Source organism: Schistocerca americana, chromosome 4 (assembly GCF_021461395.2).
Source record: "Schistocerca americana isolate TAMUIC-IGC-003095 chromosome 4, iqSchAmer2.1, whole genome shotgun sequence".
Lineage (NCBI taxonomy): Eukaryota > Metazoa > Arthropoda > Insecta > Orthoptera > Acrididae > Schistocerca > Schistocerca americana.
Genome location: NC_060122.1, coordinates 776006493 through 776022790, shown reverse-complemented (window position 1 = coordinate 776022790; position 16298 = coordinate 776006493). Strand labels below are relative to the sequence as shown.

Genomic DNA, 16298 nt, shown 5'->3' with positions numbered 1-16298 from the left:
GCCATTCTGTACGTCGTCTTTCTGCTGTAAGCGTGTGCTGTTCACAACGTGCAAGTGTGCTGTAGACAACATGGTTTATTCCTTAGAACAGAGGATTTTTCTGGTGTTGGAATTCCACCGCCTAGAACACAGTGTTGTTGCAACAAGACGAAGTTTTCAACGGAGGTTTAATGTAACCAAAGGACCGAAAAGCGATACAATAAAGGATCTGTTTGAAAAATTTCAACGGACTGGGAACGTGACGGATGAACGTGCTGGAAAGGTAGGGCGACCGCGTACGGCAACCACAGAGGGCAACGCGCAGCTAGTGCAGCAGGTGATTCAGCAGCGGCCTCGGGTTTCCGTTCGCCGTGTTGCAGCTGTGGTCCAAATGACGCCAACGTCCACGTATCGTCTCATGCGCCAGAGTTTACACCTCTATCCATACAAAATTCAAACACGGCAACCCCTCAGCGCCGCTACCCTTGCTGCACAAGAGACATTCGCTAACGATATAGTGCACAGGATTGATGACGGCGATATGCATGTGGGCAGCATTTGGTTTACTGACGAAGCTTATTTTTACCTGGACAGCTTCGTCAATAAACAGAACTGGCGCATATGGGGAACCGAAAAGCCCCATGGTGCAGTCCCATCGTCCCTGCATCCTCAAAAAGTACTGGTCTGGGCCGCCATTTCTTCCAAAGGAATCATTGGCCCATTTTTCAGATCCGAAACGATTACTGCATCACGCTATCTGGACATTCTTCGTGAATTTGTTGCGGTACAAACTGCCTTAGACGACACTGTGAACACCTCGTGGTTTATGCAAGATGGTGCCCGGCCACATCGCACGGCCGACGTCTTTAATTGCCTGAATGAATATTTCGATGATCGTGTGATTGCTTTGGGCTATCCGAAACATACAGGAGGCGGCATGGATTGGCCTCCCTATTCGCCAGACATGAACCCCTGTGACTTCTTTCTGTGGGGACACTTGAAAGACCAGGTGTACCGCCAGAATCCAGAAACAATTGAACAGCTGAAGCAGTACATCTCATCTGCATGTGAAGCCATTCCGTCAGACACGTTGTCAAAGGTTTCGGGTAATTTCATTCAGAGACTACGCCATATTATTGTTACGCATGGTGGATGTGTGGAAAATATCGTACTATAGAGTTTCCCAGACCGCAGCGCCATCTGTTGTTGAAAATTGTAACTACCGTAATTTCGAAAGTTTGTCTGCCTGAAAATGTACTGTTGTCCCAAGCATATTGCACCAAACGGTGTATTTCTATCGCTGCTCGTTTAGTTTTTATTGCCGTTTCAAATATACCGGTCATTTTTGAAACACCCTGTATCTCTAGCTGTGTGTTCTATGTTGACTTCAACTGTCCTAATGCCAGAACTTTTGGACGGGTTCTGTTATTTTAAATTGGATAAGGAACAGTCAAATGAAAAGGAGACAGACAGAAAAAAGTAAGTTTATTATTTCAAAAGTAATGACCACAACTGTTAGGGCATTTATTCCATTAGAACACAAGTCTTTAAATGCCTTCATGGAAGAACGTTTGCAGTTGCCTACGGAACCACGATTGTACCATGGCGTGCACCTCTTCGTCTGAACCATTTCGACGACCACGAATGTCTTTCTTCAGGGTACCTAAGAATCGCATTGGGAGAGATCTGAGCTGTATCGAGAATATGTAAGATCTTCCAAGCGAAAGTTCTGACGCGAACTAGAAACAGCTTCCGCATCGTGTGTGCCCTCCCTCATACCCCATATACTACCGATCTCTCCCCATGCGATTTCCATATTTTTGCAGCCCGAAAGAAAGACAGTCGTGGGCGTCGATTTGCTTCGGACTTCTGGGTACAATCATCGTTCCATGGGCAACCGCAATCATTTTTCCATGAAGACATTGACAGTCTTGCCTCACAGTGCGATAAATGTATTAATAAATATGGTGATTAATTTTGAACTAATAAACAGTTTACTTACTTTCTGTCCACCTGTCTAGATTTCACTTCACTGCCTCTATCACTATTCTCTCTTCTTTCTGTCTTACTGAAGCAGATATGCAAGTCCACTTCCAGACTCTCTCTGTTTTATGCTTTCATTCTATATTTAAGGTCATCTGCAATAGATGTAATCTTACAATGTAATCCAAAAACGAAAGTTATCCAGATATAATCTCTTAACGAGTAGTTCGCATTTTTGCAGTCTAAACAGCTGAAAATATCGTCTATACCTGTTGAGGCCAGTCTTGATGAACAACTTTGAGCCAGACAGGACTCGAAGGAGCATCTTCACCTTTGCCTTTGTCGGTAAACGCTCTTGAAATGTATATCTCGAAGTGCCATCCAGTGCTTTAATCTTCCAGTGCGTTTATACAAGTCTTCCAGATTTTACAGAAACTATCCAACACACGACGGTCCTTGCATATGTGGGCGAACATGCAAATAAAATACTTCCGTTTAAAAAACTCGCTACGTTCCCCAATGTAGTTTAGATCTATGACTATCTATCTGGTCCAGATTTTTTAAATCACTTTTTTCGTTTCTTTTGAAAAAAACGGATTTTATCAGATTCTACAAAATACTCATTGACAATAACGACAGCATCCTCATTTAACGGAATTTAGTTCCCACTAAGCCACATTTTCATATTAGAGAACGGGAAAAAGCCGATTGGTGCTAAGTCTTGAGAATAGACGCATGAAGGATCAGTTATAAAACCGGTAGATTCGCTTTTGCCACTGTGACTGCTGCAAGAAGGGGAGGTGTCGTGTGCTGTTTAAAAAGCCGTCCACTGTTTTGGCTGCTGTTTCATGAAATACCTAGAGTCTGTACACAGTGTCGAACCAGTGCATAATTTTCTACAGATTGTGACAACGCGTGGCCAACAGCTTGTGCTGAAACTTTCATGTGGGTTTGTGTTTGGTCAATGAGTAGAAATCTCGACAGCAGTTCCTTACAACTTATCATTTCGTTGTGCAAGTTATTGTGAGCTCGTTCCTTTGAGATGTTTACGGACGCCACTATATCTCACACTTCCACTTCGTGGTTCTGTGCATTGTTAGAGATTTTTTTCAATGATTCCATTGAAGTGACCTTATCGAGGCTTTCTATCTTCAGTGCTTGCACGGTCACGCTAAATGCACTAATCTAAAAGCAAAGTCCTCGAGATAGAGTCCTCAAGACATTTCGTTTTGATCTGACCAGCAGAGACATCAATAAAATGTTTATTACGGTTTGACAGACTTTTTTGTTCACATCCTGCAGCAGCTGCTACAATGATCGCTTGAGATGTTTGTCAAAAGCTAACTGCCTGACTCACCTGGTTCAAGCCGGCCGGAGTGGCCGTCCGGTTCTAGGCGCTACAGTCTGGAGCCGAGCGACCGCTACGGTCGCAGGTTCGAATCCTGCCTCGGGCATGGATGTGTGTGATGTCCTTAGGTTAGTTAGGTTTAATTAATTCTAAGTTCTAGGCGACCGATGACCTCAGAAATTAATTCGCATAGTGCTCAGAGCCATTTGAACCATTTGAACCTGGTTCAAACTTTTTTTATGACTGACTCAACAATTATGCACTTTAACAAAAGTGTCTGGTACTTCATATAATTTTACGAGACGTACCAAACATCCTGTGGACTATAACTCCAGAGAGGAGGACTTCGGAAAAGTTGGAAATGAACATGTAAGGCACAGATTAGAGGTCGCTTCTAGAATCAGAGTTACAGTGTGTATTAAAATGTCCTCTATTAGGAAATTTTCTGACAAATTAAATGTATTTTCCTATTCGACCTCTAATTCAGATTTCTTTCACTGAGAACTGTCTTACCAAAAGAGCTACCCGACACACGTCTTCCTCGTGAACGTCATCTATACACAAGCAAATGATGACACAAATATTTGTTGCAGTGAATCGACAGGAGAGCTGGTAGAGCGACAGTAGCACGATGAGGGCCCCTGCATGGATCTACCACTCGCGGGTGGGGAGTATCGTGCTCTACGACGATGCGGGACGACGGAGGAAGAAAGCTGGCACACTGGGGGTCTTCGCGAGCGAATTGAACCCTTCCTTCACACTGATGAGGGCCTTGGGTCTGCTGCCCATAGAAGGCCTGCAGACAGGTATTACAGCTTACTTGACCGCGCTTCCTGTTTTCGTTTGGCAGCTGCACAAAGTTTTGCTTTTCACATGCTTTTTTATTTATTTAACTGTTGCCTAATAAAAGTCTTCTGTAGACAGCTGTAAAGGGTTCAAGTGCAACAACCGATATGACGGGGTATGAGAGAAGTTCTTTGGTTCGCCAAAATGGCATTTGACTCTGCTGCTTGGGCGTTGTGGGTTCAATGGATCGACGAAGTCTACAGAAGTCTGTCGAAGTAATAAGGTGACTGCAGAAAGACACACGGTGTGCATATAGTCTTTATTGTTCCAGCCATTTTAGTATAAGATAATCCGTAATAGGGTGAACTCGGATATTCTAGAAATAAGTATTGCAAGCGATAATAAAAGGTGAGGAACAGGATCTTTATGGCACACAGGAGAAAGTATGGTGAATGCTCCAAAAGCGAAGGAAGAGTGTGACGAACACATTAAAACTCAGAATTTAATCAAAATTCAGTGGGAAAAATATTTTAGATTATAGTATCAGGACATCATAAACGTATAAATCGACCATAGACACCAAAGCACAGAAAATGACCACGAAACAGACTTGTCATTGAAGGAAATATTCAATGTAATGAAAGACTTAAAAATGCCACATAGCATATATAATCAATCAATAAAATATGGGGGGGGGGGCAAATATTCTATCAACTGATTCGTATTTTATTTAACAGTACTGTGAAGGAAGGCAGGATATCAAGAGAATGGTAAGAAATTGTTTCAATTCTAGTATACAGCATGATTCACCCGCCTATATCGCTGTCGTCTTATGCAACCCGCAATGCATAAAACGCTGGCCTCAAAAGACCAGGCGCCTGAGTTTCATATTCTATCGCTCGCTGTGCGTAAATTATTAGTTCTACAGAAAAAATGAACAAGACTTTTTTGTAGGAAATTTAATTTAGATAAACTTTGTACTGGAATTCGTTTTCGGTAGATGACGTAGTTTTCGAGTTATTCGAGGAATACTTACAAAAGTGACCGTCAAACGCACCCCTACTCCCATACTCAGCCCTCACCGGTCAGGATTTCTATAACTTGTTCATGGCACTCCCTCCTACCACTTTACACATATTTGCGACTGCAATAATTATTTCCCACATTCAACTTTTCTTGGTCTTCATTGACTGGCATTATTGCGCCAACGGCTTAGTCGAACACTTACAGATTGTAAATCTGACGTTGATCTAAATTTGACCTAACAACGTTGTGAATTTTAACAACATAAAATAAACAATTACATCATTCTGTTCCTCAGGCTTTCCGACTACGCCGGCTTTTGTGGCCGAGCGGTTCAAGGCGCTTCAGTCTGGAACCGCGCGACCGCTACAGTCGCAGGTTCGAATCCTGCCTCGGGCATGGATGTGTGTGGTGTCCTTAGATTAGTTAGGTTTAAGTAGTTCTAAGTTCTATTGGTACTGATGACCTTAGATGTTAAGTCCCATAGTGCTCAGAGCCATTTGAATGATTATTTCTGGCTACAAAACTACTGTGCTTCTAAGGGTTTGGATCGGACTGTTAATGTAATTAGTTTTAGCGTAACGTATACAAAAGTGCTTTTCCGTTCATTACCCTCACGGTCACATTTAAATTAGTAATGTCAACGAAATAGCCGACTATGCTGGTGGCGCCAGAGACGAAAACAGGTGGTTCAAATGGTTCAAATGGCTCTGAGCACTATGGGACTTAATTTCTAAGGTCATCAGTCCCCTAGAACTTAGAACTACTTAAACCTAACTAACCTAAGGACATCACACACATCCACGCCCGAGGCAGGATTCGAACCTGCGACCGTAGCAGTCGCGGGGTTCCGGACTGAAGCGCCTAGAACCGCATGGCCCCCGCGGCCGGCAAAACAGGTGGAATATCGGGAATAATTCGTGTAGTTGGAAACTTTTGCATGGTGGTAGAAGGAAGTGCCATAAATAACATACTATATAAAATGATTGGTGAAAGATGACTGCGGTGTGGAAGTGCGTTTGAAGGTCGCTATAGTACAGTTCTCTTGAATATCTCGAAAACCATGGGCTCGAGCGAAAACGTTTTCCAAGTACAAAACCTAACGACATTCAATTTGCTACAAAAGGGTCTTGCTCATTTTTTTGTAGGACTAATAGTTTGCGAGTAGCATGCGAAAGAACTGAAAATCTCGTTTATTACATTGTGGCTTACATAACACGATAGTGGTGGGGCAGCTGAGTAGATAAAAAAAAATTACATAATTACTGGCTAATTACTCTGCTTGGTACCACCTTAAAACTGTTAAAATCAGCAACTGGTGACAGAATATACAGAAATAACGGAACAACAGCAAGGAGCCAGGAAAGTCATGATCACAATAGATGATATTTTCCATCTAAAAAAAAAAGAAATGTTCAAATGTGTGTGAAATCTTATGGGACTTAACTGCTAAGGCCATCAGTCCCTAAGCTTACACACTACTTAACCTAAATTAGCCTAAGGACAAACGCACACACACCCATGCCCGAGGGAGGAGTCGAACATCCGCCGGGACCAGTCGCACAGTCTGTGACTGCATCGCCTCAGACCGCTCGGCTAATCCTGCGCGGCTCTTCGCTCTAAGAAAGACTGTGGTGAAATCCATAGAATTTAACAACCCAGCCTACGTGTGTTCCGTTGGCTTTTCAAAAACCTTAATAGCATTAGAAGAAAGAATATAATTCAAACCATAACCGACACAAGAGTGCCAATGGGTTTAGTTAAGATCATGGAAGATACAGATAAAAGTAATAAAACGAAAATTAAAAGACATAAAGGTTTGAAAGATGAAATTATAACAGACAAAAGAAACAGTCAGGGAGACTCATTAAGCCCACTCCTGTTCGGTTTAGTAATTAACCCTATCATTGATTCCGTAAGAAAGAAACCAGGATCTAAAACGGGAAATAAAGTGGTAAATATTATATGTTAGCTGATGATGCTGTACTGATAGAAAATAATGAGGACAAGTTACAAAGGTTACTTCACCAATTCAATAAAACAGCTAAGCAATATAACATGGACATCTCATCTAAAAAGTCAAAGAACGTGATAATATCAAAAACTCTCATCAGAAGTAAATTAGACGTACTCGCAGGAGGTATGCCAATTGAAAAGTGATGACCATTACATATCTGGCGACTGGTCTCACCACCTATAAAGACTTAACCATGAAAGTGAAAAACCAAGAGACAAAGACAGTAAGGGTACCCAGAGGCCTACAAAAGACTGTATGAAGAAACAAATTTATGACAACTCAGAGGACAATAAAATATGTATAACTATGGTGTGTACTGTTGTGACAAGTACAACAGAAGCTAGAGCAAAAATGAAAGATAAAAGTAAAGTTAATGGCAGTGAAAATGAAGGTACTAAGACAGATCGAGGAAGTAACCATGTTGGACAGGCGAACAAAAGTAGTGGTAAGGGAACAGTTTGGAAAGACAAGATATAAATAAAAGGCTGAATACATGGGAAACAAATTGGAAGGACCATGTGGATAGACTTAACCCTTTGTTTCCTGACATAACAAAAAATTTACTTTTTTACATTTCCTTTGCAGAATTTATGCTATTGTGGCCTCAAATGACGGTAGGATTTTTTGTAAAATTTTATCTTATTTTTCACAACTTTTTTCTCTCCTGGTACTCAGAATTACCGTCAGACTCCGTGGACAGAATCACAATATGCGCAGAAAAATGATCCAATTTTTATAACTAGTACTTTATTCCACATAAACATTAAATATTTTTACATTAGAAAATTAATTAACAGAAATATGATATGATATTTCTGATTTTTTTTTAAATTTCGCATAAATTTATTCTAGAGCAACTTCACAATGCATAGTAACTTAGCTATACATATCACATATTTCGTGTTAGTGATACCTCATGACATTGTAGGAAACAGTTCTTTTTCTCATTGGAGCACAAATACACTTTACATGTACTACATTGTGAATGTGGTCTCGACTGAATTTTATTTCTCGCACACATTTCGCATCGTCCTCTTTTACAACTGAACACTGCAAAATGGTTTTCTCGGTTGCCAAGATGTACATTCTTCGGAACAGAAGTTATCCTTCCTTATCTTTGGGGGAGTTATTTCATCTTTACCAGAGTTTCTCTTTTTGAGATTTGGCACTTGCTGTTCATTCATTAGCCCTAGTGCCACAGCACTCCTGAATTCCAGCAGTGGCAGTGCCCCATGTAGATCACTGAAAATGACGTAAGCATTGACAAAAGCAATTTCAATTGCTCCCCAGAAGAGACGGTGCCACCATTTCTTTGATCGCCTGTCAAGACCATAAGTTGAACGTAATCTGTCTGCATGATACACACCACCCATGTGTTTATTGTAATCACATACAATAACCGGTCGTGGTATAGTCATACTAGTTCCATCTTTCTGTTTTCTTGTCACTACGCTCTGTTCAGTGCCATGGAAGTTTGACGCAAAATACACTACTTTATTTTCCCTCCATTGAAATACTGTTAGGTCTAAAGATGACTCTCTGTGATTTGATTCCCCACGGTTTAGACATTTTTCTTTAGGTAAATTCCCTGGAAAACCTTTCCTGTTTGTTCTAATTGTTTCTGTGTGAGAAAAAGTGAACAGAACAACTAGTGAGAGATAACGCATTGTTGCTACAACAAAGTGTTCGCACAACCTGACGGTACTAATAAGTCCGCCTTATATTTTCCACTTTATCTCATTCACTTGTAACGTAATACTTCAAACTATTATAAAAAAACAAAGAAGGTAAGAACGTACAATGGAAAACTCAACGGAAGTTTCAATAAATTGCACACAAACTCAGGTAACACCATTGAAACAAGCACATACAATCTTCTGTTTTCACAGCAGCGCGCAAAAAACTATTTCAAGCTCTGACCGCCAGAGAGGTCTATGTATTGCACAATAACATCTATGAAACAGTAGAGCAGAGTTACTGTTACGTACCGACGGACTCTCAGATCACGAAACTGCACCACGAGAAAATAATGAGAGTCAAAACTTACTGGTACTTTTAAGTGCCGTCAGGTAACAAAGGGTTAAAATTTGAATACATGGGAAATAACTGCCCCGACAGCAGCCCAAGAGATGGGATAATCGTCGGTCCAGTACATCAAAAAAATGAGGCCGACAGGTAGGAGAATCGCTAGTCAGCAGAAGAAGAGGACGAAGAAGCGTAGACAGCAACACGTACACGCCCTCGTCCATTGGTGCAGACTGGGGTCGATCCACGAAGTCCATGTTCTGCAGGCGTGGTCTGGTGTGGATCTCACAGACCACAGAGGCGGGAGTTGTCGTGGCAACAACAGCAGATGCTACCCACAGCGTCAGCCTCAGCAGAAAGTTATCTTGAATTGTAAAAGTAGCCCAGAGGCGCTGTGTCAGATGCCGATGCAGTTTGCCAATGTTGTTAAGCTGTTACTGAAGTAGACAACCAAGTACAGGCCTACCGGCTGGTGGCGGCACGTGCCGACGGGTGCCCAATGGTGTCGGGGCTGGGTTCGGCTGCAGGCGAGTTTTGCAACCCGTCAGTCCAGGATGTAGAAGCTTATCCCACTAGGGGTAAGACAGATACTGCCTACCGCAAAATTAAAGAGACCTTTGGAGAAAAGTGAGCCACTTGTATAAATATCAAGATCTCAGATGGAAACCCAGTTCTAAGCAAAGAATGGAAAGCAGAAAGGTGGAAGGAGTATATAGAGGGTCTATACAAGGGCGATATACTTGAGGACAATATTATGGAAATGGAAGAGGATGTAGATGAAGATGAAATGGGAGATATGATACTGCGTGAAGAGTTTGACAGAGCACTGAAAGACCTGAGTCGAAACAAGGCCCCGGGAGTAGACAACATTCCATTGGAACTACTGACGGCCTTGGGAGAGCCAGTCCTGATAAAACTCTACCATCTGGTGAGCAAGATGTACGAGACAGGCGAAATACCCTCAGACTTCAAGAAGAATATAATAATTCCAATCCCAAAGAAATCAGGTGTTGACAGATGTGAAAATTACCGAACTATCAGTTTAATAAGTCACAGGTGCAAAATACTAACGCGAATTCTTTACAGACGAATGGAAAAGCTGGTAGAAGCCGACCTCGGGGAAGATCAGTTTGGATTTCGTAGAAATGTTGGAACACGTGAGGTAATACTGACCTTACGATTTATCTTAGAAGCTAGATTAAGGAAGGAAAACCTACGTTTCTAGCATTTGTAGACTTAGAGAAAGCTTTTGACAATGTTGACTGGAATACTATCTTTCAAATTCTAAAGGTGGCAGGGGTAAAATACAGGGAGCGAAAGGCTATTTACAATTTGTACAGAAACCAGATGGCAGTTATAAGAGTCGAGGGACATGAAAGGGAATCTGTGGAATACTGTGTGTCGGCCACCTTCCACGTGATATGTGCTGCCAATTTTCAGACACGTACAGACGCGAACTCAAAAACGATATGCAGTACACTGGAGTTTGCGACTTATTTATTGACTCTCCCTCAACGATTTCCCGAGAAACCGGAAGCGGAGAACCGTGTAGAAACTGAGCGATGATATATAAAGAGCCGAGTAACCTTAGGAACATTTTTGTTCTACACACTTCCCGTCCTGTTACTTAAAAATAATCAGTATTTATAGCAAAATTGATATTGTCAAGATTAATTCAGGTTCTTTTCGAAAACTGTTGGTCTGTAACTTGAAACAGAGGGTTGTATTAAAAATAAGAAACAATATTTAGAAAACGCAATTTCCTAAAGAAGTAATTAAAACAACAGAAACATAACAAACACCGCTTCAATACTTCGTCGAGCTTATATAAAACATGTTTCTGTTATTCATAAACAACTTCATACTTATCAGGAATAACAGAAAACTCTTGCATTTGATCACGATAAAGGAAGTTCTGCTGAGTACAAAAATAACAATAATAATTGGTTCAAATGGCTCTAAGCACTATGGGACTTCACATCTGAGGTCATCAGTCCCCTAGACTTAGAACTACCTAAACCTAATTAACCTAAGGACATCACACACATCGATGCCCGAGGTAGGATTCGAAACTGCGACCGTAGCAGCCGCGTGGTTCCGGACTCAAGCGCCTAGAACCGCTCGGTCACAGCGGCCGCCAATAATAATTATAGAGATTTTTTATGTCTGTGCATGTAAACTGTACTTGCATCAAAAACAGTTGCTTTGCTTACATAAAAGTGCGTAAGTTACGCGATCAGCTAAGTTTTATCACTAAGAAAATGCAATTTATTTTTTTGTAAGGATATAAAGTACATAAGAGACTAACACTGAATGATGTGCGGTTCTAATTATGTGCAAAACAAACAAACAAGAAGAAGTTGTCGGTTGCCAGCTTTTCTCTCACACATTCATTTGTGTTGCTTCCGCTACAAATGTTACCAATACTGCCGGTAATCCTACCATTTATCACATCATTTATGTACTGTACCAAAACTACCGAACCATAGACCGCAACTCGTCACATGGGTTCTCTTCGCACTCTTGCGAACTACACAATGCTGCACCCGTTTCCGTTTATTCAACGTGTACCAGCATTTTGCAGATGGTATTTTTGTGATCCGAAAGTGTATTAGGAGCTGGAATCCATAGGAGACTTTCAACACAATACGGGGGCAATGTTATTCCACAGCCAAGTGTTTACCAGTAGACTGAATAGTTCAACAGTCACCGAAAAGTGGCCGAACAAGAATCAAGGGCCCGCATCTCGTGGTCGTGCGGTAGCGTTATCGCTTCCCACGCCCGGGTTCCCGGGTTCGATTCCCGGCGGGGTCAGGGATTTTCTCTGCCTCGTGATGGCTGGGTGTTGTGTGCTGTCCTTAGGTTAGTTAGGTTTAAGTAGTTCTAAGTTTTAGGGGACTGATGACCGTAGCAGTTAAGTCCCATAGTGCTCAGAGCCATTTGAACCATTTTTTGAAGAATCAAGGTGACACCTACTACTGATACCTCGTGACAGAAATTTGAGAAGTCAGTGACTGAGTATGAAACGGCAAACCAAGTACTACGTACATGAGTTAAATTTGGGACACTGAATGGAAAAGAGGTCAACAATAAAGAGTCTACGGTATAGTGAAATGGTCTGTAATTTACTGAAACCCGCAATTCGAAGCAGACGCAAAGCTCTATTGTCAAACGGCGTTCGTTTTTTACATGGCAACATGCCTCCATATACGGCCACGCACGCCGTTCATACTCTTCATAATACGCATTTCGAGGCACTGAAGCATCCTGCATACATTCCTGACCTCGCCCAGCCAGATTTCCAGATTTCAGTCTGTTTGGTCCGATTAAATATGACTTAAGAGGTCACCATTTCACCTCCAATGATGAGGTGAAGGAAGTGTGCCTACGTGACTTGCTGCTCATCCAAAAAACATGTTTATATGTATAGATCTAGTAATCGGTAGAGAAAATTTGTGCCGGATCAGAACTCGAAACCGGATTTCCCGCTTACCGCGTCTGTTCTTGCATGCTCTCCAAACTTCCACATGTCACAATATCTACATTCTGATATCATAGCCTACTGAATTCGTTACCTAATGCTAGTCACATTTCTTGGATTCCCGTGAAAGTAAGAATGATACAACGAGGAATTTAAACTAGTGTTGTTATCGTAGTGTGTCTGTCTAGGTCTGTAATGATTACATGCATGTCTGAAAGAACAGACACAGTTCAAGATGTAAGGATGTACACAGTGTGACATATGAAAGCTTGTGTCGGTCTGGGGAGCATTCATGGATAGCCAAAGTAAGAAATCAGTTTTAAGTCCTGGTCTGGAACAATTTTTGGTATGTCACTATAATTTCCAATTATTTCATACAGCTGTGGATCATCTACAGTGTCTGTCCTTCCAGACATGCATGTAACATATTGGAAACGTTATGCAACGATCGACTAAGTGCGTTGAAAATATGGGTGAATACTGTTGTGTCTAGACAAGACAGTCTAGACACAATGCGAGGAAGCCGACAGGCACGCGCTAAGCCAAAGAGGGTGCGTGAGGTCTGAAACAGAATACGTAATGATTGCTATAAAGAAAAGCACGTAGCTTCTGTAATACTTAACTTTAATCCATCCTTGTGGTACATCTGGAGATTGTGGCGATACAAGTGAGACTCTTTAGATACATGCAATGTTACTAATGGCGCCTTGCTAGGTCGTAGCCATTGACTTAGCTGAAGGCTATTCTAACTATCTGCTCGGCAAAGGAGCGAGGCTTCGTCAGTGTAGTCGCTAGCAAAGTCGTCCGTACAACTGGGGCGAGTGCTAGTCCGTATCTCGAGACCTGCCTTGTGGTGGCGCTAGGTCTGCGATCACACAGTGGCGACACGCGGGTCCGACATGTACTAATGGACCGCGGCCGATTTAAAGCTACCACCTAGCAAGTGTGGTGTCTGGCGGTGACACCACATTCCTCCCCCGCAAATCGGCGAACGGTCGTGTTATAAGGCTTCCGCCCGCCGTGGGGAGGACCCCATGTCGACGTATGCGATGAGGTGGGGAGCCTAACAACAGGCGAGGCTGTGCCACCCGCACCCAGCCATTCGGTCCGAGGGGATCTAGGAAACGCCTGAAAACCTAGTCCAGGTTGCACGTCAACATGCGGGGTATGCGCTCGTAAAGAGACAGGAGGGGCCGAAGGGTCGACCTCCATTGCGTCGGGGTATCCGACGCGCGATGACGTCATGTGGTCCGGAGCAGGCAAGAGTTCCATGGCGGAGGACAGCTGGTCACGGGTAGCGATCGGCGGCGCGTGACCCAGGGAGGCGCTTGGCGGCTGCAGCGAAGCGTCCACTGCGGGCGGCGCCGGCTGGAGGACAGGCGGCGGCGGCGGAGGCGGCAGCGGCGCGTCGCCATGGGGCAAAACGGAAGGCATCGTCGGTAACACCTGGGGATGAGGCGAGCCAGTAGATGGGTCCCCAGGGCGCTGACCGGACGGCACCATCGCTGAAAGCAGACGGGGAGCGGCAGAACCCGTGCGACGACAGAGGCGCAGCTGATTGAGATGCCGACGCACCTCACCAGAGGCCCCCAAAACCAAATACATCGCGCGGCCGAGGCAGCGAAGAATGCGCCCTGCGAGCCAACGCCGTGAAGCTCCATAGTTGCGATAGAATACAACGTCGCCTGGAGCAAAAGCAGAAGTCTGCCGCTGCACAGGAACCTGATGCGGCGGGTGCAGCAAAGACATCAAGGTTCGATGAGGACGACCGTGGAGCAACTCAGCCGGCGAGCGACCATCTCGGGGCTGAGAGCGATACGAAGACAAAAAGAGCAACAACGCGTCCTCCCGAGAATGCGACTCTTTCAACTTCAACATCTGTGACTTGAAAGTCCGGACCAATCGTTCAGCGGCACCGTTTGACTGAGGCGAAAACGGCGCGGATGTCAGATGTTGAATACCATTGGCGTGGCAGAATGACTGAAATTCTGCGGACATGAATTGTGGGCCATTGTCGGAAACAATAGCCTGCGGAAGACCTTCAATGCAAAAGATAGCAGACAACGCTTGGATGGTGGCAGATGACGTCGTGGAAGACATCCGGACAACAAAACGAAAATTACTGAATGCATCTACCACAACCAACCATCGAGCATTCCAGAATGGACCAGCAAAATCGATGTGCAAGCGTTGCCAAGGGGAAGTGGCTTTTGGCCATGCAAAGACTTTCCGCGGCGGTGCGGATTGTTGTTTGGCACACGCCATGCAAGAAGAACACATATTCGTAATCGCAGCATCGATTCCGAACCAAGTACAGTGCTGACGAGCAAGTTGTTTCGTTTGCACTATACCCCAATGTCCTTGGTGAAGAAGCCGTAAAACAGAGGACTGTAACGAACGTGGGACCACAACTCTGGACTGATCATTATCAGAACGCAACAACAAAACACCACGTCGAACAAAAAGTCTCTCCTTGGGAGCAAAAAATTGGCGAACCAACGGATCCTCGATCCGAGACTTTGACAAAGGCCATTGCGTAGCAACAAAACGCAAAACGGTAGCAAGGACAGGGTCAGCAGCTGTGGCTGTAGCTACACGACGAAAATCAAAATGGCTCTGAGCACTATGGGACTCAACTGCTGAGGTCATTAGTCCCCTAGAACTTAGAACTAGTTAAACCTAACTAACCTAAGGACATCACAAACATCCATGCCCGAGGCAGGATTCGAACCTGCGACCGTAGCGGTCTTGCGGTTCCAGACTGCAGCGGCTTTAACCGCACGGCCACTTCGGCCGGCACGACGAAAATCAATCGGAAACGAGTCGACCACTTCATCGGTCTCCGAATCAATGAACATGCAAGCAAGTTCGGAAGAATCGAATGCTCTATCCTCAGCCACAGGCAAACGGGACAATGCATCGGCGTTTCCGTGCTTAGCAGTGGACCGATACAAGATATCGTAGCGGTACTGCGAGAGGAAAATAGACAAGCGAATGAATTTCTGCGCTGTACGCGGAGGTACAGACTTGTGCGGATGAAAAAGCGATGTCAAAGGTTTGTGGTCTGTGATGATGGTAAAGTGACGACCATACAAGAAATCATGGAACGTAGTAACACCAAACACGAGAGCCAAAGCTTCTTTCTGTATCTGTGAATAATTTCTTTGCGCAGACGAGAGCAATTTGGACGCAAAGGCAATAGGGCGATCACGCGATCCATCTTTGTGCGCAAGCACAGCACCGATCCCGAAATCCGATGCATCGACCATCAACAAAAGGGGTTTCTGGGGATCGAATGGCGTAAGGCAAGTATTGGAAAGCAACGCCGATTTCAACTGGCGAAAAGCGCGGTCGCAGTCCGTCGTCCAGACGAACGGAACACCTGTACGGCGTAAGCGATGAAGCGGAGCTGAAAGGGAAGAGGCATTGCGCACATTCACTCACACCTTGTGATTCTAAATCGTTTAATGTTCTTGCGACCTCATCACGAAATGCGTGAGGAACATTGCGCGCTCTGAAAAATGTCGGTTGCGCGTTTACTTTCAGTTCCAAACGTGCTTCATAGTTCTTAGCGCAACCAAGGCCCGGTGCAAAAATGTCTGCAAATTCTTCACATAGCCGAGAAACACTGGCGAAAGGCACAGTCTGATTCACTG

The 16298-nt window shown here is 43.9% G+C and overlaps 1 protein-coding gene across 1 annotated transcript in view; it reads left to right on the top strand.

Moving 5' to 3' along the window:
• Positions 1-3941: 3941 nt before the first annotated feature.
• The window catches only part of LOC124613793 (gustatory and odorant receptor 24-like), a 42769-nt gene continuing 30412 nt past the window's right edge, over positions 3942-16298 (top strand). Inside the window, exon 1 of the mRNA XM_047142515.1 lies at positions 3942-4116. Coding sequence (XP_046998471.1) covers positions 3942-4116 — 175 coding nt within the window. The remainder of the gene's footprint in view (positions 4117-16298) is intronic.